The sequence below is a fragment of the Etheostoma cragini genome, chromosome 13 (assembly GCF_013103735.1).
Source record: "Etheostoma cragini isolate CJK2018 chromosome 13, CSU_Ecrag_1.0, whole genome shotgun sequence".
NCBI classification, from domain to species: domain Eukaryota; kingdom Metazoa; phylum Chordata; class Actinopteri; order Perciformes; family Percidae; genus Etheostoma; species Etheostoma cragini.
Window position 1 is genome coordinate 15,730,504 of NC_048419.1, and position 24,684 is coordinate 15,755,187.

General features: G+C 40.1%; 5 protein-coding genes and 1 long non-coding RNA gene across 6 annotated transcripts in view; 3 read left to right on the top strand and 3 right to left on the bottom strand.

Moving 5' to 3' along the window:
- Nucleotides 1-1,901: 1,901 nt before the first annotated feature.
- Nucleotides 1,902-2,986, top strand: LOC117955103 (claudin-4-like). Its single transcript, XM_034889275.1, has one exon. It carries the CDS (start codon nucleotides 1,968-1,970, stop codon nucleotides 2,598-2,600), a length of 633 nt encoding a protein of 210 aa, XP_034745166.1. The 5' UTR covers nucleotides 1,902-1,967; the 3' UTR covers nucleotides 2,601-2,986.
- Nucleotides 2,987-4,029: 1,043 nt separating this feature from the next.
- LOC117955102 (claudin-4-like) lies at nucleotides 4,030-5,699 on the bottom strand. The gene has a single exon (XM_034889274.1). It carries the CDS (start codon nucleotides 5,193-5,195, stop codon nucleotides 4,557-4,559), a length of 639 nt encoding a protein of 212 aa, XP_034745165.1. The 5' UTR covers nucleotides 5,196-5,699; the 3' UTR covers nucleotides 4,030-4,556.
- Nucleotides 5,700-6,716: 1,017 nt separating this feature from the next.
- LOC117955101 (claudin-4-like) lies at nucleotides 6,717-7,892 on the bottom strand. The gene has a single exon (XM_034889273.1). The coding sequence runs from the start codon at nucleotides 7,730-7,732 to the stop codon at nucleotides 7,094-7,096; it is 639 nt and encodes a 212-aa protein (XP_034745164.1). The 5' UTR covers nucleotides 7,733-7,892; the 3' UTR covers nucleotides 6,717-7,093.
- A 7,902-nt stretch (nucleotides 7,893-15,794) lies between these two features.
- Nucleotides 15,795-24,684, bottom strand: part of LOC117955420 — a 17,777-nt gene continuing 8,887 nt past the window's right edge. The window contains exons 2-3 of the long non-coding RNA XR_004659041.1: nucleotides 24,017-24,019; nucleotides 15,795-15,808 (exon numbers count right to left, since the gene is read on the bottom strand). This is a non-coding gene — a long non-coding RNA (uncharacterized LOC117955420). The remainder of the gene's footprint in view (nucleotides 15,809-24,016; nucleotides 24,020-24,684) is intronic.
- On the top strand, nucleotides 17,668-19,822 carry cldnc (claudin c). Its single transcript, XM_034889908.1, has one exon. It carries the CDS (start codon nucleotides 18,178-18,180, stop codon nucleotides 18,847-18,849), a length of 672 nt encoding a protein of 223 aa, XP_034745799.1. The 5' UTR covers nucleotides 17,668-18,177; the 3' UTR covers nucleotides 18,850-19,822.
- On the top strand, nucleotides 22,252-23,429 carry LOC117955419 (claudin-4-like). The gene has a single exon (XM_034889909.1). The coding sequence runs from the start codon at nucleotides 22,534-22,536 to the stop codon at nucleotides 23,182-23,184; it is 651 nt and encodes a 216-aa protein (XP_034745800.1). The 5' UTR covers nucleotides 22,252-22,533; the 3' UTR covers nucleotides 23,185-23,429.

Genomic DNA, 24,684 nt, shown 5'->3' on the forward strand with positions numbered 1-24,684 from the left:
GGGCAGAGCGCAGATGATGATATCACCCAGGAAGCCAATGGTTCCAAGAAAGACGCCCAAAATCTGGAGACCTGCAGATGACATAATGGTTGTTTCACACGGAGCAAAAGCAAGAAAGTTGATGTTTTCAGTGCTCACCTGCAGCTTTTATACCCATGTTGTAGGCGGTGGTCTCTCCTGATTGGTTGCTCTAAATTGTTCAGATTGAAAACACCTGTGGACCTGTTGTTAACAATTTGAGTTGGGAAGGGTTAATTGAGGATTCAAGCTGTCCAGATATCAAATGTTTTGATCCACATCAAAATATAAAGAGTACGTGTCAATTCTAAAACATCATCACTAATTTGTGTCCATGTTTTATTTGTGAATCTAAAATGTTCTTTTATTTTTATTTTCATTATTTTGGGCTCTTGATGGGTAACATTTGAAAAGTTAAAATTAAGCATACAAAGAACATGGTGAGATGTCTCGGGCACATTTGTGCTTTTTTTTTTTTTTTAAAGGGCCTGTTTTGCATTTTCAAGTCTGTCCTTTATCTGAACCATGAGCAGAAATAAGACGTGGAAGGACGTATTTTCACATTTATCTTCACTGCCTAGGTGCAACATTCCGAAATATGTAGCTTAACAAAAATATATAAACATTTTCCTGTTTTACATTTTAAAGTGTGTAACATTACAGTTTATTGACGTCTGCATTTATTAACATGTTCTTTCTTTCTCAGGCCAACAATCAAGCTGAGTGATTCCACCTGTGCTGATTGGCCCGTGAACCCTCCCCTTGGCCGGTGGCCTCCAGCTCAAGGCCTTCAGCATAGTTGTAAGGGTTTTATTTTTTCCAGTACGCCTAGTCCATTTTTAAAAGTGAGCCTTGCCAAGAAGCTCCCAACTAAGTGAACACCAACCATGACATAAATGGAACCTGAGGATGGAAAATCTCAAACAAAAACTAAAGATCAAATAAGAGATTGGGCAACTGGAGTATGAGAAGGCATTACTGTAAATAGTACTTTATTTTGTTAAGCAAAATTGGCATAGTACACTTACAACTTTTGTGTACTTCTCTTTTCCCCAGCGAAGGTAGACATTTTTAATAAACATTTGTTGCACACAAAAAAAAAATGCTTCAATCTGCTGGCTGTGCCGTTGGTTGGTCGTGGGTGATGGGATCCACAATAGCAGGTAGCACATGAAGGGCTCTCTTTTTTTCTAAAAGTGGCAGTGCTGTAGAGCACCACACATGCTGAAGTCACTTCAAAAGCTTTCAGTGTAGAGACCCTCAGGCCACGGAGGCAGCTGAAACTGGACTTGAAGAACCCATAAGGTCATCTCTATTTTGACCCTGCATTTCCCCAAGGACTACATTGAAATGCCTTTGTGCTGGTGTCTCTGGGACAGGACAGGGGGTCACCCACTGGGCGACAGTGTGCGTGGGTATCTTCTTCCCCCCAGTAGAAATCTATTAAAATACCCTATTCATAAAAGGAGAGGGACATTGCTTGATCAATGTCACAATTAATAATTATGTATGTTTTTTATACCATGCCTATGACTCAGTGATTGCTCAGTTAGTGAAACAAAGTTATTATTCTACAGTTTATTCTTCTAATACATAAAGTGGGTTTTGAATGTTTCCACTTTTTTGTTTTGTTTTGTTTTGTTTCCACAACATCAGACATTAACTGTGGCAAGTTTTTGACTGGACCACACTGTTTAAGCCTATTTTTTTCCCAGAGCTCCGTTGGGGCACCAGAGGGCCTCTTTGTACGAGAGAAACTCCTGAATTCAAAGGCAACATGATGGATGTTAGCATCTGAGCAATGAAGCCAAAGCACCACCCACAGGAGGGGGCTACTCTGAGGCATCTGAGGGTATTATAAAACTTCACAGCAAAAGGAGAGCTTTTAGTTATCAGCCCAGGGAAGAACTGAGACAGAGCAAGAAAGAGAAGGCATCCACCAAACAGAAATGGCATCTTTAGGACTGCAGATTCTGGGCGTTGGGCTGGCAGTGATTGGATGGATTGGCAACATACTGATTTGTATGCTGCCACTGTGGAAGGTGTCTGCCTTCATTGGGAATAACATTGTGGTAGCTCAGACTATCTGGGAGGGACTTTGGATGACCTGTGTGGTGCAGAGCACCGGCCAGATGCAGTGCAAAGTCTATGACTCCTTGCTGGCCCTGCCTCCAGACCTCCAGGCGGCTCGGGCTATGGTGGTCATCGCCATCCTGTTCTCTCTGTTCGGCCTGCTGCTCTCTGTGGTCGGAGGAAAATGTACCACCTGCGTTGGGGACAAGGCAGCAAAAGCCAGAGTGGCCATCTCCGCAGGTGTTTTCTTCATCCTGAGTGGGTCTCTGTGTCTGGTGACCGTGTCTCTGCCTGCTAATACTATAATAAAGGACTTCTACAACCCCATTGTTCCTGACTCCCAGAGAAGGGAGCTGGGTGCGTGTTTGTACATGGGCTGGGGAGCATCAGGACTGCTGCTGATCGGTGGTGCTCTTCTCTGCTGTCAGTGCCCGTCAGGAGGAGACCGCTATAATGGGGCAAAGTACTCCGGACCTAAATCCCCAACGCCCGGGAAGGAATTTGTCTGAATGGCTGCATTACAGTACATAAGAGGCAGCACCATTTAAACAGTACAGGACTTTGCATACAGAACAAAATCTGTTGGTTATAAAGTTGGGATTTTTCTTGTGACTAACTTTTTTTTACTTACACACTTGCCTTTTGTTTCTGAAACATACAAGAGGTTTAGGTATGTGCCATGTTACAATAATAATAATAATAATGTGATTTAGAATTGAAGCTTAATTAATTTCCTTCTACTGTTCATTCTTTTGAATTGTAATTTTAATATTAATTAATTCATGTTGTCCTGTTTTCATTTATATTTTTTTCCAACAAAAGCTCTTCAGAAAGAAGACTTGTGATTTTTTGTTGTTTTGTCTTTGATTCAGACAATAAAAGTACGTTTTGTCAATTCTTTTTTATTATGCCGTTTTGGTGGAACATAAAGTATATTTGCTGTCTTTGCTTAAGCAGAACTTTAAGATACTTCCCTTGAGAGTTAGAGTAGTGTGCTATGCTACATTTCAGGGAAATATTGCACTTTTTACTTACTACTTACTTAAACTGCTATAATTTAAATATTTGATTTTAAACATGATGCATTGTCATAGATTAAACTACTTAACAGTCGGGTCTGGGCACAGAAGGAGTATGCTCTACAGATTGTAAAGCCCATTGTAATTTCTGATATTGGGCTTTATGAACAAAGTTCAATTGACTACATACAATGAATTTCCTTTTAAAGCAGCTTAAACATTCAAATGTTGCTTTCACATTCACACATCAGTATGAACAACCCAATATATAATAAATAACCATGGCAGTGGCCATTTTACATAATGAGTCATTTGCATTTAATACTTTAAGAACATTTGAAAACTTCTGTACTTTTACCTAAAAGTAATTACATTTTTAACTTTTACTTGAAATGAACATTTTGACGTTGTGATTCAGCTACATGTGCCCATAAGATCTGAATACTTCCACTACATTCACATACTCACTGGCCTGATCTCATCTTAGTGGCCAAAATGAAAATGGAGACATATTTTACACTGGTTTTCCTTGTCAGCCTTGTTTAATGGAAAATGTCTGTAAACAAAAAGTAAACCATTAAAGAGGTTCAGGATATATCAACTTGACAAGACTTGGCAGATGTGCTCTTTCTGGGCAAAGTGTAAATATCCATTCTTTGGAGATATTTAACAGTTCCTTAGCAACACGAATCCAAGCAGACACTGCACACTGTTCTCCCTGGCAGTGACGTCCATTTTACTCAAGACAGAAACTGTAAATCGTGATTCAAGAGCAGTGGATTACACCATGGTAAACATCTCAAGCAGATACAGTGAATTCCCAGGAGTCTACTCCCCTGAATTCCTGAATGCCTTATTACAAAGTTCAGTTTCAGTTTTATGACAGTGTTTTGTGCAAAGTGAAAATGAGAAAGAAACGTAGGTACAAAGAAGCTTTATTTCTGACATTTGAAAGGCAATTGGAAGTACAGCAGGGATCATTAAATCATTATTAGGTCAACTCAAAAAAAAATGTCACATCTGATTTGAAGCACACATCTGTATTGCACATCTCCATTCAGTCTCAGTCTTTATGAATAAAGCAACTTGTAGGTATTACGTTCCAAATAAAAACAGAGTCATGTCAGAAAGGTTTCAGCCCGAAATATAATATTTAATCTGTGACAAACACTTCCATGTGAAAACTGAAAATTGACAGCATATGTCAATTTGATCGAGACACATTTCCTCTGAAAAAAAAAAACATTAGACATTTGATAGGACAGTATTTTACTGTGCTTTCTGAGTTTAGAAGGTACCTCAAATTCTGATTATTTTTACTAATCAATCAAATACATGTGTATGATTTTTTATTGCTTACATTCAGCCTTAGCAACAACATTTTTAAGAAATCTATCCTCCTGTGCAACATTTTGGTGAGAACATGAACACATTTTAATGAAACACTCACACATAGCCCACATGTGATGATGTGGTTCTTGCAGAGACAAACTTTGCAGGTAGGTAAGGTATTGTGACATCTTTTGGGGGGCAGCTGGTGCACAGCAGGCCTCCCCCCAGCAGCAGCAGCCCGGCAGAGCTCCAGCCAATGTAAAGCGCAGGTCCAAGCTCTCTCTTCTGAGCCTCAATCACCAGCGGGTTATAAAAGTCACTGATCACTGCGTGAGCTGACCATGACACTGGGATCAAGATAAGTAAGGCGGCTATTATAAAGATCACTCCAGACACGATACAGGCTTTTGCTTTGGCCACTTCATCCTCCAGACAGTTGGTGCACTTTCCTCCAACCATAGCCATGAGGACGCCAAACACCCCAACGATCACAGAGATGACCAACATAGCCCTGGCAGCTTGCAGGTTTTGAGATAGAGTTAGCATGGAGTCATACACCTTACACTGCATCTGGCCCGTGCTCTGCACCACACAGCTCATCCACAATCCTTCCCAGACCTCCTGGGCAGTGATAATGTTTTCCCCAATGAAATTGGTGACTCTCCACATGGGCATAGCGCAGGTGATGATGGTGCCCAGCCAGCCGATGAATGCCAGCAGCACACCCATGATCTGGAGACCCTGAGAAACCATGATGACAGCACTGCAGCCAGGACTCAACCTCTTACTGGTTGCTCTTAATGAAATTTTTACTTCTCAAAGACTTTGAGATTCTGAACGAATATGCTCCAGTCTCACACCTGCTTGAAGAAGTGTTTGCTGTGCTCTGATGCCCTGAGTTTCCACTGTGAGAAAATAGCTACTTACCATTGTGGTTAAAACGTTCAGGGTGGAGTTTCTGTGCTCTTAGACAAAAAGAGAAATCTGAGACTTGATATCCACAAACCTTGTTCTCGCTCTGTTCATTGCTTCCTCACATTCAAACTCTGTTACCTAAATGTGAGACTGGGAACAATGGCTCAACACCCCATCTGTGCGCACACACACACACACACACACACACACACACACACACACAAACACACATATATCCATTTGCACAGTTCAAGCCTGTAGCAAACGCTAGACTTCAGAGTTTGGGTCAGTACATACACCTAAAAACAGATCACATAATCAACCTTTCTGAAAGAAAAAAAAGTTAACAAAACATTCAGGGTATTTCTGTGCTCCCAAACAAAAAGAGAAATCAGAGATTTGATATCCCCAAACCTTGTTGGCTCTCTGTTCATTGTTCCCTCACATGCAAGCCAATGTGATACTGGGAACAATGGCTGAACATTTCTGTGCTCTCACACACACTTACACACTTACACACACACACACACACACACACACACACACACAAACACACATACACACACACACACACACACACACACACACAACCACACACACACACACACACGCAAACCCATTTGCACAGTTCAAGCCTGGAGCAAACCCTAGACTTTTTGGATTTGGGTCAGTGTATTCACCTAAAAACAGATCAGAAAACAAATGTTTATGAAAGAAAAAGAGGTTTAACAAAACTTCTACAATCCATACAAACAACAGATAATTATCCCTTAAATAGTTTTCATTTACAAAACAATTAAAATTGATTACCCTGACTGTCTCAGACACACCGCATTGTATTATCTGGTTTGCTTGTTCAATTAATGTAAGGGACTTTAATGGAATTGTCCGAGAAAGATTCTTAGAGGAAACACATGTTGGTAACTTTACAAGATTAAAGGAAATGGATGTGATCATTTCCTGGCTTTGTACAGTTTAGTCTGTGAGTTTATATAAAGTACAAACTGTTCATACTGTAGTAGGCTCACAGCTTGAACAAACACCAGTGTTCAACCACCTTGCCTCTTTTTTTCTGCCACACCTAAACCTGATTTACAAGAAAGTCAGGCAATAGATGTTTCTCAAACACTGTGAGGGCATTTTGTTTTAAAAGGGATCCTTGTTTTGACATTTGTGTGTCACTATATGTGTAAAAACTAAAATGAATATTAAAAACAGTAAATACAATATTAAGTGAATACTAAACCAACATAAGAATTTGAATGATATATTAATCTGTTTCCATACCACTGTTTGAATCATGTTGAACACAGCTGCTGTGTGAATGCATGTAAAAATAAAAAGCAGGCTTTGTGATGATGATTTTTAAACAAAATATTTATTTACAGTCTTACTACCACATCATCTCATATAAGTCTCATACAAATGGTTTATAAAAAGGAACCCACATACATAATTTTAATTTGGTTATAGAATATTCATACTACTCAGAAAATACTTACACATTACTAATATTCATATTAACAACCAAACATATACAAATAACTGTGTTAACACATAAAATGGAACTTCCTCTTTCTTGATGTTTATTTCTTTCAAACACTCACGGGAAGTAAAACTCAGGAATACATATTGCTGATGTAATGTCCTGAAAATCAACACTCACAGTAGCACCCATGCATCTGTTCTAGTAAACATTGCTTTGTGAAAGCTATTTACTGACTCTTAGATCTGTTTCAGACAAAGTTTTTCTCAGATGCTGGTGCTGATCTGGCAGCGCTGTACCTTGCAGTTTTGTAGGTGCTCTCTTCCTTAGGGGGGCAGTTGCAGCAGAGAATCCCCCCTCCGATCAGCATCAAGGCGGCCGCCCCCCACCCTATGTAGAGCGCAGCACCCAACTCTCTCTTCTGAGCACTGGTCAACATCGGATTGTAGAAGTCCTGGACGATGGTGTTGGTCGTCCAGCAGACAGGGACGAGGCAGAGGATCCCTGCTACGATGAACATAACTCCAGCCGTAATGGCCACCTTGGTCTTGGATGACACATTCTCCACACAGTTGGTGCACTGCCCCCCAGCAACGGAGAGCAGGATAGCCAGGATGCCAACAATGATGGAGATGATGGTCAGGGCCCGAGCGGCCTGGAGGTCAGAGCTGAGGGCCAGCATGGAGTCGTAGACCTTACACTGCATCTGGCCTGTGCTCTGGACCACACAGTTCATCCAAATACCTTCCCATATAGTCTGCGAGGTCACAATGTTGCTGCCAATAAAGGCAGTGACCTTCCACATGGGAAGGAAGCAAACAACGATGACACCTATCCAGCCGGTGATCCCCAGAGCTGCACCCAGAATTTGTAACCCAGGAGACACCATCGTGGATAGTCGATTGGTTTTTTGAGTTTCTTCAAATGGGATTTGATTCACTCTGGAAAGGCCTCTCAAAAGGTCTGTAGAATTCCTCTCTGTTTGTTTCCTTCTGTGATGGAGGCAAGTCCTCTGTTAGTCAGGTAAGTTTGTTCAATGGGAGAGGAGAACAGGTAAATATGACCTCTCTGAGAGAGGAGGGGCCATGGAGGAAAACAGCTCACTGTCATCAGCACCTGCCTTTTAGGTCCACCCCCCAAAATTCCACAACCTAACCTGTTTACCCTGCCCCAACCGTCCTGTCTTATAAAGTTTAACAAAAGAAAATGTGTGAGCCTCCTTTGCATGTAGCACCACATGCATGACAAATCACACAATAAGCACCTTATTTAACGAAGTCTGATAATAACAGAGCATTTATCTGTTTTTCCTCTTAATTCCCCCTCCCCCATTTTCCATTTTGCCAGAGTGTGGAATAATGTCCTCAGTGAGAGAGGACTCCATCTGTTTTAAATGACAATATCTCTGGCAAAAACCAAGACGGACCAAACATGTTCTTGTGCTATGTGATTTTGTTGTTTAAACCTTCTCAAACTATGGATTTTGTCTAAATTGATCTGGAATGTCCTGTTCAACTATCAATTTTACTGCATGAAAGATTGTTGTTCTATTTAAATGTGAATAAAGTAAATGTAAGTAATGTCTTGTCACTTTAGAAATTTTCAATATTTAATCAAGACCATGCTCTTTCTCTTGAACAAGTCTTGAGTATTGAACAATCAACATAAAAATCCTAATCATGTTTTAGTTGCTAAGTATATTGTATCTAAAATAGGCCCACATTATTGGTCTTCTGTGTGAATATTTTTCAAAATAGAAGACAAAGAAGTTTACTAAAAACACTTCCTCTTTATGCTAAAAAAAACCTCACTTTTTTTTACACATTTGTTGCAAACGAATTGCAATTTTGACGCGTTATTATGGAACCCACGCAACTTCTAGGAAAGGCCTGCCCTTCAATAGCATTCACACACTACAATTTGCCTGGCGTCCATGCTTACGCAAGGTAACGTAACCCAATTTGTTCAGGTCCTATCCCCTGACCAATGGGCTATCCTAACCTCAACCACTCAAGGTCAATGCCTTACCCCAAGCAATCATGCTGTTTCATAGGGCGGGCCCTTCCTACAAGTCTCATGAGTTCCATAATAACAACAGGGACAGAAAATTCTAACAATCCACTACAGCTCCACAATACAATAGATTGTGCCCTCTTATTAAAATGGGGGTTAAGGCATAAAACTTTTCAAGCACCTTAAAGGGATTATTAAATGTTTTTGATTTAGAAGGATAACAGAAGTTGCTGGTCTACCATTGCCTTGATTGGTTAGTTTGTCTGTTAGATTTGTTAGCACCGCACAGGGGGTGGATCCCTATTCTCAGATTGGGGGAGGTGATAGAGGGAGTGTATGGACCTTTTTCAGGGAAGACAGGTTGACATGTCATAGTAGGAAAGTATTCAAAATCATTCATGATGGCTGCATTCCACTTAGGAGAGGCCCTTATATTGTGCACGCTGACTCACTGAAATGGCTTACAGGGACACTTGATGGAATTGAGCCATTGTTTAGGTTATCAATTTCAGCTGTGCTTTTCCTACTTTGACAAGTCAAAATGCCTGCTGTGTAAAAGGTCCATCATCCATTTCAGGTGTTGCAGATACTGGGCACATGGCACTGGTCACACCTGCAGCCCATCAGGTAATCAGGCAGGAAGTTTGGAATCCTGGTGTTGCCAAGAAGGCATAACACCCTGCTTTGATTGATCAATTCTTGGCAAATCTCTTTGTGTCATTTACCAACTATGTCGATCTCTTACTCCAAAATTAAAATCAAAACAAATCCAACTCAAAATGTGATTAGAATGTGTCCACAAATTAAAATTCTTATTTTAAATGTGATACAAACCCTCCCTTTTCGGCCTGCTGTTGGCTTCTCTGGCTTTCCTGACTGAGCTGGCAGTTTGGGATGGTTTGTTAGTTAATTGGTGCTCATCTGGGTAGGCCTCAACCAAGACTATGAGCAAGTCATGTGTCATTGTTCTGTCTCTACCTTCTCCACTTCCTTGGCTCCACACCTCCAGGTTTGGCTTGTTTCACTTTTTCTGTTGCATTGTCATTTATCCACACATCTTTCACTCACCCACAAACACTACTGAAACCATTGATTCCACATGTTTCAATAAATAATTAATATGCACTTTAACTTGTTTGGTCTCCTCTCTTTGTCACATGCGTTGAGCCGTTTTTTGACAAATAGTTGTCTTTTAAATAGCACAATCATTAACATGCTTCAGTGTATATATATTCAGTTTTATAGCAGGTCTTTCTGCAATCCTCAGTGCTGTTAAAGGTGCAATATGTAATACTGACAGCTAGTGTTTAAAATAGTTATTGCAGTACAAATTCAAAATACTGGAGAGTGTGCTCTCCCCCGCCCCCTCTTCCCCAGACTGAAGTTCACGTTAGTTGCCAGGCTGAGACCGCATCATCCAGAACACTGTTGCTAGACGCTTGTCTCATGTAGCCGGACATTACTTCACAGCAAAGCAGAGCTAACGTTAGACAATATTGACCGTCAATAAAACCCATGCTCGTGCCTAGTCTGAATTACAGTAGGAAGCACTGAAAACACAACAACCTCGCTGTCCTCTCCACCCGATGGACAGACACACTTCCTGGGCTTAGAATTACAGAAGGAACTGCTACAAATAACACTACCTTGCCTTGCTCTACACCCAACTGAACACACTTTGGTGGCTTAGAATTACAACAACAAACGCTAAACACACTGAAAACTCACAGTCCTGTCTTTTCTTGGCATAAAATAACTAACCGTTGTCGGATAACGCCGCTAAACAATTTACACGTAAACAACCTTGGCCCGCTTGCCGGGTCCACCTGTAAAGTTAGCAAGTTCAGTATGGCGTGGTTAGCCACGACGACTCGGGATCACTTTACTGGTTGGGTCACAATTGTTTTTGCAAGTAACCAACTCGGGTACTTTAACTACTGTACAGTGGGGCTTGAAAGTTTGGGCACCCCAGGTAAAAATTTGTATTAATGTGCATAAAGATGCCAAGAAAGGATGAAAAAAAGTTAGATTTTATTTCCATCATTACCACTTTCAAAATAACAAAACAAAAAATGCAAAGGTTTGGGTACCCTGCTAAGTTGATAGCATGCACTGCCCCCTTTGGAAAGCTGAGACCTGACAGTGTCATGCATTGTTCTCAATCATCGTGTGGAAAGACCAGGTGATGTCAATCTGAAGGTTTTAGATGCCCAGACTCATATGACCTTGCCCCAACAATCGGCACCATGGCTTCTTCTAAGCAGTTGTCTAGAAAACTGAAATTGAAAATAGTTGACGCTCACAAAGCAGTTGAAGGCTATAAGAAGATGGCAAAGCGTTTTCAGATGCTAATATCCTCTGTTTGGAATGTAATTAAGAAATGGCCGTCATCAGGAACAGTGGAAGTTAAAGCAAGAGACACTGGAGTTGTGGTACACCATTTCACTATAAAGAGATACTTGTACAAATACGGTCTTCATGGAAGAGTCATCAGAAGAAAACCTCTTCTACGTCCTCACAACAAAAAACAGTGTTTGAAGTTTGCAAATTAACATATAGACAAGCCTGATGCATTGTGGAAACAAGTTCTGGACCGATGAGGTTAAAAAATAACTTTTTGGCCCAAATGAGCAAAGGTACATTTTGGAGAAGAAAGGGCATCTGGGAAAAAGCTGAAGTTAAAGAGATGATGGTTTCTACAAATTAAGATCCTAACCGCAAAGGTTTTGCCATGGCCTTCACAATCTCCTGACCTCAACATAATTGAATATCTATTGATAGACCTTAAACTAGCAGTGCATAACAAACAGCTGAGAAATCTAAAAGAACTGGAAGACTTTTTTTAAGGACAAATGGGCAAAGATACCTCAAACAAGAACTGAAAGTCTCTTGGCTGGCTACAAGAAGCGTTTAAAAGCTGTGATATTTGCCAGGGGGAAATACAAGGTACTCTGCAGGGTGCCCAAACTTTTGCAGACTCCATGTTTTTGTTTGCTGTTATTTTGAAAGTATAAATGATGGAAATGAAATCTAACTTTTTTGGGACGTTTTACACAAATGTCTAATCTGTCATTTGATGACTTCTGAAGATTTTTCCATCTTTTCTTGGCTTCCTTATGCAAATTAATACAATTTTTTTACCAGGGGTGCCCAAACTTTCAAGCCCCACTGTATATTAATCAATGTGAGGATACAAATGTTGAAATGACATAAAATGGCCGTCCCTTGTAGCTGTGATAAATTAGCCAGAAGCTAATGTTTACCTGTTCTGGAGGAAATTAGCCAACTCAGTGTCCTTTTGGACTCTAAGCTGTCTGCCTCTTTCAAATACATCTTCAATGTTAACGACGGGTTTGTAACATCTCTGGTCAACTGTTAGAACCATGCTGTATTCTTTTAGGTAAGGTACACTTTATCTCCGTTGATCCAATTTGTTTGTTTGCTGCATTCATGGCTGTACTAACTTGCGTGCAGGCATGCCCATATTATCCGTAAAATAATCCCCAAACTGTCAGAGTTGAGTTGGTCCACAAGTACGCACAGATAGGGGGCTTTTAGGTAAAGTGCCCTACATTATTTTAATACGGGCCTGTGTGCAGTATTTACCTTTTTACAGGTATAACTGGCATCCCGGCCTGGCTGTCAAACTGTGCAGTTGATCAAAACACCCAGACCAAAACACAAACAGAAATTCCATCACAGAACGAAAATTTCGTACCAATATATGTATATACATATTTATATTAAACTTAAACTTAGCATGTTCCCTTACTATCTGATGACACTCTGGGGTCATTTTTGGATTTACTACAGTTAATATATTACATATTGGACCTTTAACTCTGGTGTGTACACAGAGGGTGGAAAACCTTGACTCACACTTTGTCAAATACTTGGAATTAAACCATTGTAATAGGGGAACACACAACATGCGAGGCATGTGACACAGGTCTAGGTCTGTGAATGTGCCTTCAGTCGTTTTCTACAATTTATTGGGAACAGATTCATTACAGTAAGTGAAAAAATGTAGAGGCCATGTGAAATGAAAGCCAAGGTCAACCTTGAGAGAAGCTCTGTTATGTTCGGTCTGTGTGTTCTGTGAATCAGATTGAAGGCTGATTGTAAGTGTGAACATGGTTCAACAAGGTTTTCTTCTTCAGAGAAGATCACAGGAAAAGAGATGTTTATGTGAAACTAGTGTGGGCGCGGTGGGGAAGGGCTGAAAAAAGGAGTCAATGTTAGTGCAAGTGCTATATACAACGTGTCTGACAGGTCTGGATATTGCAACTTTTTAATGTTGTAATCCTGACATGAAAGAAATATGATAAAATCTTTGAAGTTTGTCTCTTTTGTCTGCTGTTCACCAAGGGATGCAGCAGCTTCTACTTTTAACGCAGTAAGTGTGTTTGGTGGAGTACACACTTGTGCTATGATGTTCCCTGAAAGAGTTCTGACTAAGAGGAAGGAGAGGCAGAGTGATATCCAAAATATATATTTTTAATGTGTCCATATATCTTTAAGGAGCCATTAAATACACGGCTCCTTTACCTCTTTCAAAGGACGCATTACTTACTGAGTGAGAGTCCGCATCTAGTGCAGTATTGCCACCAACCAGTGACGTGATAAAATCTGCCAGTGGAAATCCCCATCAATCTTGGGGAGATCAAAATGAAATGCTTGTGATCAGTTAAGAGAGCTTTAAAGGAACATGCCGATTTATTGGGACTTTAGTTTATTCACCGTATCCCCCAGAGTTAGCTATATCCATAGATACCCGTTCTCATCTCAGTGCATGTTCTTACTCTGTCTGATGCACCGCTTGTCTAACTTAGCACAGGTCCTGGAGGTAACTCCTCCTAGCCACAACCATCTTCTAAACGCATGCATACTGGGAACTATTCTCAGAAGGCAAAGCATTGCTGCTTCTGCTAGTTAGATTAAGTTTGTTTACAAGGTCCTCTAAGAGCAACAATTTATAATACATATGCTGCCACTAACTCATCTTGACAGAAAGACATTTCAACAGATTGTGATTGAAGAAGAGGTGTTTTAGTTTATATGATGGTTATGGTAGCACAACTTTCACTCATGTAAATGGTAACCAGTGCAATTTTGCCCCTCTGGCAAACGTAAATGTTGTTTCATATATTTTGTTTCACGGTGTGTCTTTAATCAGAAAAATTCACAGACACTTGAGCATGTTTTGACTGAAAGGTTATTTTGAACAATTCATAGGTTAAGTCTGCAGGAGAGTAACATAAACTGTATAAAAAAGGTTTGGGTCATTGTTGATGTTAACATGGCAAAATTAGAAAGATGAGAGAGAACAAAAACATCTGGATTATTCTCTCTCTTCGACTGAGAGCACACTTACTGAGCCATTGTCACCTCAAAAGCACCTGAGCGGACGAGGTGGTAGATAATTGATCAAAAACAGTTGATATCATACCTTATCGTTTAATTCCTCCCTTTCTAAGGTAAAAATATCTTTAAAAACACAGTGTTACATTCATGCTGAGTAACTGGTAACTACACACCACAGTTAACTCTCATCCCCCACCAATGTTTTTGACTGATGGAAAGACATAATGGCTAGTGGGTCAGATCCAAATCACACTTAAATCAGTCTCTTTGGTGCCCAGATAGCTCAGTTGGTAGAGCAGGTACCCAAATATATAGAGATTTAATCCTCGATGCAGTGGGTTGAGGTTCAACTTTGACCTGCGGCCCTTTGCTGTATGTCATTTTCCCACTGTCCCTTTTTTTACGTCTTCGTCTATCCTGTCAAAAATGAGGCAGAAAATTCCCCAAAAATAAGCATACAAAAAAACAGTCTCCTAAAGGGTGATCTGTTTACATTTGAAACACTGAAACAAAACATGTCAAGTTACAAATTAAAAAAGAAATAACATATCTGTATATCTAACCTATTTAGCTTCAGACTTTTTATAGCTCTTCCAGCAAGACAGTGTGATTACTTACTGGAAGGGTATTTTTATAACTATCTTTCCTCCTGTATTTAGGTTACTGTATATAATCAGTATTCTGGCAGTAGTTGCTGACCTATGCAGGTATCTGAATTGCCCTTGGCCGTTAACCAAATAGATAAACCTGTTAGTCAAAGAGTTAGATATGATGATACATAATTTGTGTGTTTTACCTCCAGGTGGAGAGAAGGAAGAACTCATACTCTCACGAATTAACAACAAACAACCAGCAAATGAGTAATCCCTCTGCTAACTGAAAATCATTTATCAACTGTTGTGAGAGATAGGTATCCAGTGAAACTCTTCCATGTGGAGTTGTTGCAATGTTTATAAGCTAGTTCAGTTAAGTAACAAGTTTCGGTAACACAGAAATAATCTTTGTCTTATCTCTGTTCTGTTCATGTAATTGTTTTTCCAACAGTTTAAATTGGTGTTGGTGTCATTGACAGCTAGTTCCATGTTTGGAAAAACATAAACTAATAAATTAGAGTTTTGTGAGGGGGATTAAAAACAGGGATGTTGTCAGCAACAAGCATAAATAAAGTCAACACAGCCGTACAGATTGTTGTACATTGATAAACAGAAATAGCAAATAAAAAATAGGCATACAGTATTTCATAATGACCATGTCGACTGAAAGTGATGGTAGCAGGACGTTACAAATTACCGATATGTTAGAGCAGAAATAACAATCCCAATCAAACTCACACGTTGGTCACACAGTGTGAGACTGAATAATGAACTTAATGAAATGGAAACTCAGTAATTGTCAGGCTGGTTAAAAAAAAGAAAAAAGATAAGACATTAATAAATTATGGCCATGAATTTTGTTACTTGTGCCCAATAGCTTAAGAGAACACACTCTAGTAGTGTTGTCATGCAGCGACTCCACTATCTGATTTTTCTTCAGTATGTAAACAAAGAATTTAATAATATTAACAAACAGATATGATTTGAATTGTTTCCTTCCGAAATGCAAAGATAATACTCTCCATGAATTGCCTTTCATTATGCTTTATCTTATCGTGGTTACTGAATTAGCCATTCTATAGCAGACGTGTTAATATATTCAAGTGTGATAATGTAAACACCTATACAAGATAAAAGTGTCAGAGTGTGATAATGGCACTGCAGCGATCACTTGGACAAGTCTCAGTCGATCTATAGGAAAATGTCCACATATACATATTGTTGGTTTTGGTCTTTTCATAGGTCTCCTGTTTCAGTTTAGTTATATGTATATCACACTGTTGTCCTTAACTTTCATGTATACTCTAGTTTGTGTCATAAATTCTGCCAAACATTTAAAAAACAAAAAAGATTGTTTGCTCCATTTTTTTGAGGCTGAAAGAGAAAAGGTTCACAGAAGTCGTAGTCACATAGTAGGCTATTTTATGAAATATATCCACAAATATTCTAGTTTGTCATTAACTCAAATTTTACATGTTTTTTTATCATTACCCATGAACTGTGTGACCCAGTCGAGATGGCATGTGTTATAAAAACTGAAATAAAAACTGTTGCGGCTGTAAACAAAATGACGTATCACAGCAACAAAACGAAAGCAGAAACTATACAACAGAAAACAGCTTAATCTATCTATAAATTGCAGGAACGTCTATGTGTGTGTGTGTGTGTGTGTGTGTGCGTGTGTGTCTGTGCGTGTGTGTGTGTGTTTGTGTTATGCGTATGTCTTTTGAAACGTTAGTCCGATGGATTTCATAGAACAGTTACATCGCCAGTATGTACATGTACAATACCACAGGTGCATCTGCATAGTATTATTATTACAAATTATTTAGTGTTATTTATTTTACACTGTATTTCTTCCGGTGATTCTGCCGTCCGTCATGGCGTGGTCTTGTGGTCGTGGTCACGTGTTTGCAAGGGGTCTGTTGTATTAGCTAAATTGCTGTGAGCTGGTAGAACGTAATGTAGCCTAGTCTTGGAGATTGTTCCTTCAGAGCGCTGTGCAATGCAAGAAAATCTTTGAATTGAGTTGAACCAGGCAGATCAATTTTCATCCGACTTACCCTCGGGGTCGGGTTAATTAAGTCAAAACACCCACGCAAATCAAATCCATACTTCACAGTTAACTGTCAAGCCACTAAACCTGCATGGAAATTAACACCTCTACTGAAATGTTAAATTCATTAATGATCCCACACGAGACAACACAGTCTCTCTCTCTCTCTCTGCAGGCGCGCGCACATACACACACACACACACACACACACACACACACACAAGGCCCGGTTCTGGTGGTTGATTAACACAGATGTGTGGTGATTATCTCTCATGCCAGGTCGAGTGGGTAGTGCACTGCCATGAGTCCATGACACTAATGTCTGATTACTCCACATTGTCATTGTGATATTTTGTGATTACATTCTGAATCTGTAGCGTTGTCTGTCAGGTAAATACAGTAGTCTTCCTTGGATGTAGACGTAGCCTACAGTATAAGTCAGTGGTAAGCTACACAGTGGAGTTGCATTTTAAGTGGTTTGGGGTCCTTCTGTCAGTCATTTTGGGTAACAATTTGGTTTTGATAAATTCTACAAGCAGTAATTCCACAGGCCAAGTAAGCACCCAGTCCAAACCAACCTTTTTTTCAACAGGAACTGCCCTATAGGATTTATAATGTGCTAAAGGTCTTTTTTCTCTTCCTCAGTCTCTCTCAAACTCAATCCCACTCTACGCAAACATGTGCACACACACACTGGATACATGCACACATTTACACACACACATCTATTAGAATACATGTTTGTATATCCGTTACAGTCTCATGTGGTCTCCTATCAACCACATAAAAAGCTCTGCTTGGCCACTCATTACCTACTGACAGCAATAAAGCAGGCACACCCAGAACTACCATGAGCAAAAGGTTAAACCTTTTCATTTGAAAAAAGCACCAACACACCCAGGTGGTAAATGAGGCCAATGCCCAGGACTCGCCTGATTGGCTTGGTTTGACAAGTGATGTAATGCAGGGCCTGACCACTTGGTAATAAAATTGTAAATGGATAAGGGTCATTAACTCCTTAAAAGCAGCAGAAAACAGGAAAACATCTGAGAGGACACGTACACACAGGAGAGAGTTTGCGGAGAAAGCTCACTGGGACGAATCGAAACTTCTGGATTCAACAGCAGGTGCAGTAGTAACTTTAGGAGGAGGCATAGCTTGTGGAAAGAAGGGTTGCCAAAAAGGAGCTTGAAGGGCAAAATCAAAAAGGCAAAAGAAGCAAGGGAAGAAAGGGAAAACAAAAAGGAAGGAACCAAGAGGAACGGAAGGAGAAATAAAGGAGCTTTTGATTCCTTGTCTGAGTATACGATGGTGTCTTTTGGACTCGAGCTGGTCGGCGTCAGTCTGTCAGTGCTCGGCTGGGTGCTGAGTGTGATCAGCTGCAGCTTGCCAATGTGGAGGGTCTCTGCCTTCATTGGCTCCAACATTGTCACAGCTCAAGTCTACTGGGAGGGCCTGTGGATGAACTGCGTGTTCCAGAGCACGGGGCAGATGCAGTGTAAGGTCTACGACTCCATGCTGGCTCTACCTCAGGACCTGCAGGCCGCCAGGGCGCTCACCATCGTCTCCATCATCGTGGGTGTGGTGGCTCTCCTCATCTCTGTGGTGGGAGCAAAGTGCACCAACTGCATCGAGGATGAAGGGGTTAAAGCCCGAGTCATGGCTGCCTCAGGTGGCTCGTTCATCACGGCAGCTCTGACCCAGCTTGTGCCTGTTTCCTGGTCAGCACACACCATCATAATTGAGTTTTACAGTCCACTCATCCCCTCTGGTCAGAAGATGGAGATCGGGGCGGCGCTGTATCTGGGATGGGCCGCTGCAGCCCTGCTGCTGATTGGAGGGTCAATCCTCTGTTGCAGTTGCCCTCCACAGGAAGAGAAACAAATAAGGTACAGCGTGCACCCCCAGAGTCGTATAGCATACTCTCCCACACCGAGGTCAAATGCTCCAAGCTCCTACAACAGGAAAGACTACGTGTGAGGAAAGGACTGATGGTGGGAGTAGGAAGAATTGTGACCTTTTCATGCTGTTTGTACTTTTATCCTGCTTATTTGTAGATTGTCAGGAAATGTGTACAGCTATAGTAGCTAAATATCATTTGCTTTGGTTTAACTGGAACCAATTATTCACTAGAAAAAGACCAGTTTGTGGACATTAAGGACCATGAATGTTTGTAAAATGAAGGCAGTTGTTGCTTTTAAGAGCTAGATTGGAAGCTCCATACAGATGTTTATTGGTAATGTTTACGACAAGTTTGAAGAAGCTTTGACCTGATGTGGTAATATAAGTAACATATGGTTCATGGTCAGTTCAATTTGGAGACTTTATCCCACATATATTTATTATTTGTGCTTATAACATTTATGTTGTGCTGATCAGTGTGAACAGATATCAGGTATTATACTGTGTATCAAATATAGATGCTGTTGTGAATGTTTTAAATGGCGTTATGGTTGGGAGGGCAGGGTGAATAATATGTTTCTTGCTATTATAACAGAATACAGACACAATCACAGATATGAAACCTTTTACAGTCATCGAAATGGAGCTCATTTTGGGGTCCAAAATAAGGTCAACAGGACAGAGTGGACTGTAAAAAGCAGTTGTAAAATGAATATTTGGCATGGTGATTTTTGATCTCTATCACATTTCACAGCACATCATGTGGCTGTGTTTAGACTTTGTCTACAAAGGTTAATGCTTTTTTATAACAGGGATTTTGTTGTGTTAACATTGTACTTGTTCCCCAATGATGAGATTTGAGTTTACTCTATGAATGCAAATGTTTTGTTTTTAGATCAACTGAAATGATTTAAACAACTTTAGTAATAAAGATGAGAAACAATATGTGGGCCTAATTTATCCTGGTTCAACTTAGCAATGAGGTGATCGGGGGGATCATTAAATGCTTAAATACTTGGCATGAGAGATAAATAGTGGTAAGATTTTGATACTGTAGAAATAAACTGTACACAAATTGAACATATTATTCCAAAAACTTTTTCTGATGCAGTTAAAAGAGAGGGCGCTTCTGGTGTCTGACTCTGTTGGTATCTGAACCACAGAAACCAACTCTTTCCTGTTTTGAATAGTCAAATTATCTCTGTGTGTTCTGAGTACAAAAGGGCAGCCTGTTAATTCTGCACAAGGAACATTACTACACATGCCCTATGTCCACTCCTCTGAACACTGAACAAGCTTCTTCAATTTAAGTTTTTTGTTTTGTTTAACCCCTCTGTGAATATAAGGAACCAAACCAAATAGTAACACACAGTGGTGGAAAAAGTACAATATACCACAGCCATGTTGCAACTAAAATAAAGTTCTGCATTCACATTTCTACTGAAAAAAAAGTAGTGAGCATCAAAACGTACTCAAAGTACCGAAACTAAAAGTACGAATTATGCAGACTGACCCATTTCAAAATAATGTATATGTTATCATTGGATTATAATTATTCATGAGTTAACGTCAACATGATTTTAATGTTGCAGCTGGTAAAAGTGAAGCACATTTTAATTATTTAATAAAACTCGGGGTAACGTATGAATTTCTCCTTGGGTATCAATGAAGTCTTATTTTCACCCATAATAATACAAAATAATTTATAAATTGAAAATATATTACATTATTAATCTGAATCTTCTGTGAAATGTGTAGTGGACGTATAAAGTTGTAGAAAATGGAAATGATAAAGTAAAGCATTTGGTGCCTCCAAATTGTACTTGAGTGCATTATGGTAAGATTTAGTGTGTAACTTTATTGCATTAAAGTATTCTCTTACATTCAAGCCATTGCCAAATGAGTTGCTTCAAAGCTTATTAAGACTATCAACTGCTCACAACTCTCTCTGTATTTCTCAGTATGGCCGTTTTTAGAAACTGGTGTCATTCGGCATCTTTCGCACGCTGAGAATTGAGTGAAGATCATTACCTCTTCTGAAGAGTCCATCATGTATTTTTGAAGCCTCCGTGTCGTCCTTGGCTACTACCAGCTGTGTGGAGGAGTGGTGAGGGTGGTGTGCAGTCACGCAAGGCTTGTATCATGTGGACGGTCTGTAAGTTTTGTAAGTCATACTTAGAACTCCTCATGGGGTAAACCGAAACTACGCACTGTAGCTTTAAGTAAATGTACCGAGTTGCTTTCTGCAACTCTAGAACTGGACAGAACAGGTGTGTGGGGTGTGTTTAGTTTTACCTGTTGCATTCTTTGTAAGAACTTCTGTGATTTACTATCATAAAATATAAATGTATTATTTAAGTTACATTTCTGTTTCAGTAATGCTTCGGCTCTTGTTTTGGTAACACAAGCGGCCGGTCAAAACAGTACTGACACACATAGCCTACAGGTTATGACTGTTATCAATGCATTAACTGATGTTGTTACATAAACGGAGCCTCCCTGTTGTTCAGCCTTAGGGTCTGTGAATATGTGCCGCTGCTTTTATTCCTTTGTAAGAACTATTCAAGGGTTCCACTTTCACAATGTGAGTACATCTGTGAGGATATTTTTTGACATGTGTTTGTGTTTTTGACTAAAACATTGAATCAGCTATCATTGAATAACCTAAGGAAAATAGAAAATAAGATAAAATACCCATCTTCTCCCTGATTAGTGTAGAATTACACTGATGAATTTATTGCAGGGAATTGTGTAGCTTTTGGAAAATGATGCATTCATCGTATAAAGCATTGCCAAAAAAGTCATTACGAGTCTAGATTCATTACTTATTTACAGCAAATTACAAGTATAACTGCCATAAAAGTCTAACTGCATCTACTTGTCTCTTTCATTTTTTTCTGGACAAAAAAGACAAACACTAAAATATAGATTTTCGGGCTTGTTTGACTAGTCCTCAACATGGATACAAATTAAACTGTGAACAACAGGAGTTTTTCTTTTCTTTTATACAGTATGCTCAAACTCGTGTCTCCAAGAATTATTTGGTGAGAGTAAAGAGTGTCACCGAAACTGAGAAGATCATGCTGTCTGTATGCCTAAGGTGTCTGAATTGGCCTCTCATGTTTTCTCTCTGCTCATATTTGCTCTGGGGGCAGTAATTCCGGTTACCTGTGTGTGTGTGTGTGTTTGTGTGTGTGTGTGTGTGTGTGTGTGTGTGTGTGTGTGTGTGTTTATGTTACTATGCTTACCAACAACACACTTTCTAAGTAGCCAGAGGCCGAAGAACAGAAGCTACCTTTCTGTTCTCCATTGTGTTGTTAACTACTGCATTTATAGGTCAGTATTTATGTTTAAGGAACCACACTTGTTTTTTTTACTATTTTAAACGTAACTTCTCCTTCCCTTTTTCAAGAGACAGCCATCTTGCCAGTGAACTTCCACCACCAACCACAGACACACCCTCTGCATTCACATCCCTCCTCACCCGCCTGCCTGAACTCCCCTCCTCCACTATATGTGCACAGGTGGTGTGTTTTGTCTTTTAGTGAAGACGGCCTCCTGTTGACATCATCGACAGGGGACTCCGCCTTGCTCCCCTGAGGTATAAAGGAGCTCTTGTTTCCGTGGCAGCATCCCATAGCTTCATCACACCCTCCTACAGGTGCTCAGACTTTTCAAGGAAGCCTGAACAACAGAGGAGAATCTTTACAACGATCTGCGGAATCACTATTTAAGTTTTGTTCGGTCATCAGACGTGCCAGCATGTCGATGGGCATGGAGATCGTGGGCATAGCCCTTGGAGTCCTTGGTTTTATCATTGCAATAGTGACATGCGCCCTGCCAATGTGGAGGGTTACAGCTTTCATCGGAGCCAATATCATCACTGCTCAGACCATCTGGGAAGGTTTATGGATGAACTGTGTCACCCAGAGCACTGGCCAGATGCAGTGCAAGATCTACGACTCAATGCTGGCCTTGCCTCAGGAGCTGCAGGCCTCCAGAGCGATGACAATTGTCTCCATCATACTTGGGGTGCTGGGGGTCATGATCTCCATCGTCGGCGCCAAGTGCACCAACTGCATTGATGACGAGCCATCCAAGGCCAAAGTGATGATCATCGCTGGAATCTTCTTTATCCTCGCCGGCCTTTTGGTCCTGATCCCCGTCTCCTGGACAGCCAGCGTCCTCGTCCAGGATTTCTACAACCCCTTGCTGATCAACGAGCAGAAGAGGGAGCTGGGTGCATCGCTCTACATCGGCTGGGGGGCAGCCGTCCTGCTCCTGATTGGTGGAGCAATGCTGTGCAGCAGCTGCCCACCAAAAGAGAAGCAGTACAAGCCGCCCCGGATGGCCTACTCTGCCCCGCGCAGCGTCAGTGCAGGCGGAGGCTATGACAGGAAAGACTATGTTTGAACTGTGGTCTCATGTTTGAACAGATTGAATTGGAAAATAGGATAAAATTTAGTTTTGGTTACACGTGAGTTTATCTGTGTTGTGTTTTACTGTTTGAAACCACAGGGTGAATCCCCACAAAAGGACTCCGAGATGAAGATGTGTGTACAAATTTTGATCTTTCTGCTTTGCCTTTTGCTGACGTTCATTTACATTATCTTAATGTCTTTGCACTGCTTTGATCCAGCAAGTGTGTCTCGTTTAAAAAAAGCTTCCATTTTTATTTAAATGAACATTAGAGCCTGTTTTTCAGTAAAACATACCATTTTTTCTTTTTAAAATGTTTAACTGCATTGGTGGCTTTCTGTGAAATCTGAAAACACCTGCTGCGTTTCTGTGTATTGCCTTATAATTAGCTGTGAGCCTGCTGGTGTCGTGTTTCACTGAAACTTTAAGTTAAAATGCTGTGTGTCACCGACAATGACAAGGAAAAGCTAGCTCTCATTTTACATGGATTTGGTTGAGTGATTGTTCAGTGTGTCCAGTGCATGTGTGCGTGCGTGCATGTGTGCATGTATGTGGGCATGTGTGTGTGTTTTGCATGCAATATTTGCTTAGGAGAGTTTCTGTTGAGACTGAAACTAAAGATGGATTCACGATTTGGCCCCAGATTACATTTTATCTTATTCCTAACGGAGAAAAACGGTTAAACAAATACTCTCTGTGTCCATATGTCGGGGTTTATCTCATATTTTGGTAATGTTAAAACCAACAATCACTCTATGTTTCAAAAAGATTTGTATTGTCTTTTTTATCTTATTGTTGCACATTTTATATATCTATCACAAGCAACAGCCTCTGTGTGTGTGTGTGTGTGTGTGTGTGTGTGTGTGTGTGTGTGTGTGTGTGTGTGTGTTTGTCATGAGAGCTGATTTATGACGAACATATCTTGTTAAATGTTTTACAGTATAGTAGTGCTTAAATTTAAATTGTGTTAAGAATTTCAATAAAAGTCAAATTAAACTAAACTCTTGCTCAAGAAAGACGGTTTAACCTTTTTTCAAGAGTACTATAGGAATATGCACATCACAAAGCATGCTCTGCCAAAACAAACAAGGAAACGTCAAAATAAATTAGTTTAAAAAGCTAAAAGGTTGTTTTTGGCAGTTAGGTTTCTTTGTTTAAACAGTGGAAGAGCTGAGTTAAATTAACCAGAGTTAAATAATGGTTAGTTGTGACAGTTATCATAGGCTTTGTTAGGCTTCCATATACAGGTCCTGTCAAAGCTGTTTGCCTGTCGGCTATCATAAATATATAATACAATCATTATGAATCAACGGTCAAAAAGGGAATTTTAGGGGTGAAGACAAGACAGCAAAGGGAGGCAGAAAAAGAAAGAAAACTTTTCCAGTGTCCAACAGCTTTGACAAAAAGCTACATGCAGAATAATTGACAAACTGTCAAAGTGTTGTGAATTTTAATTAATCATAATTTTATTGTGTCTCTTTTAGGTAAGGTAAA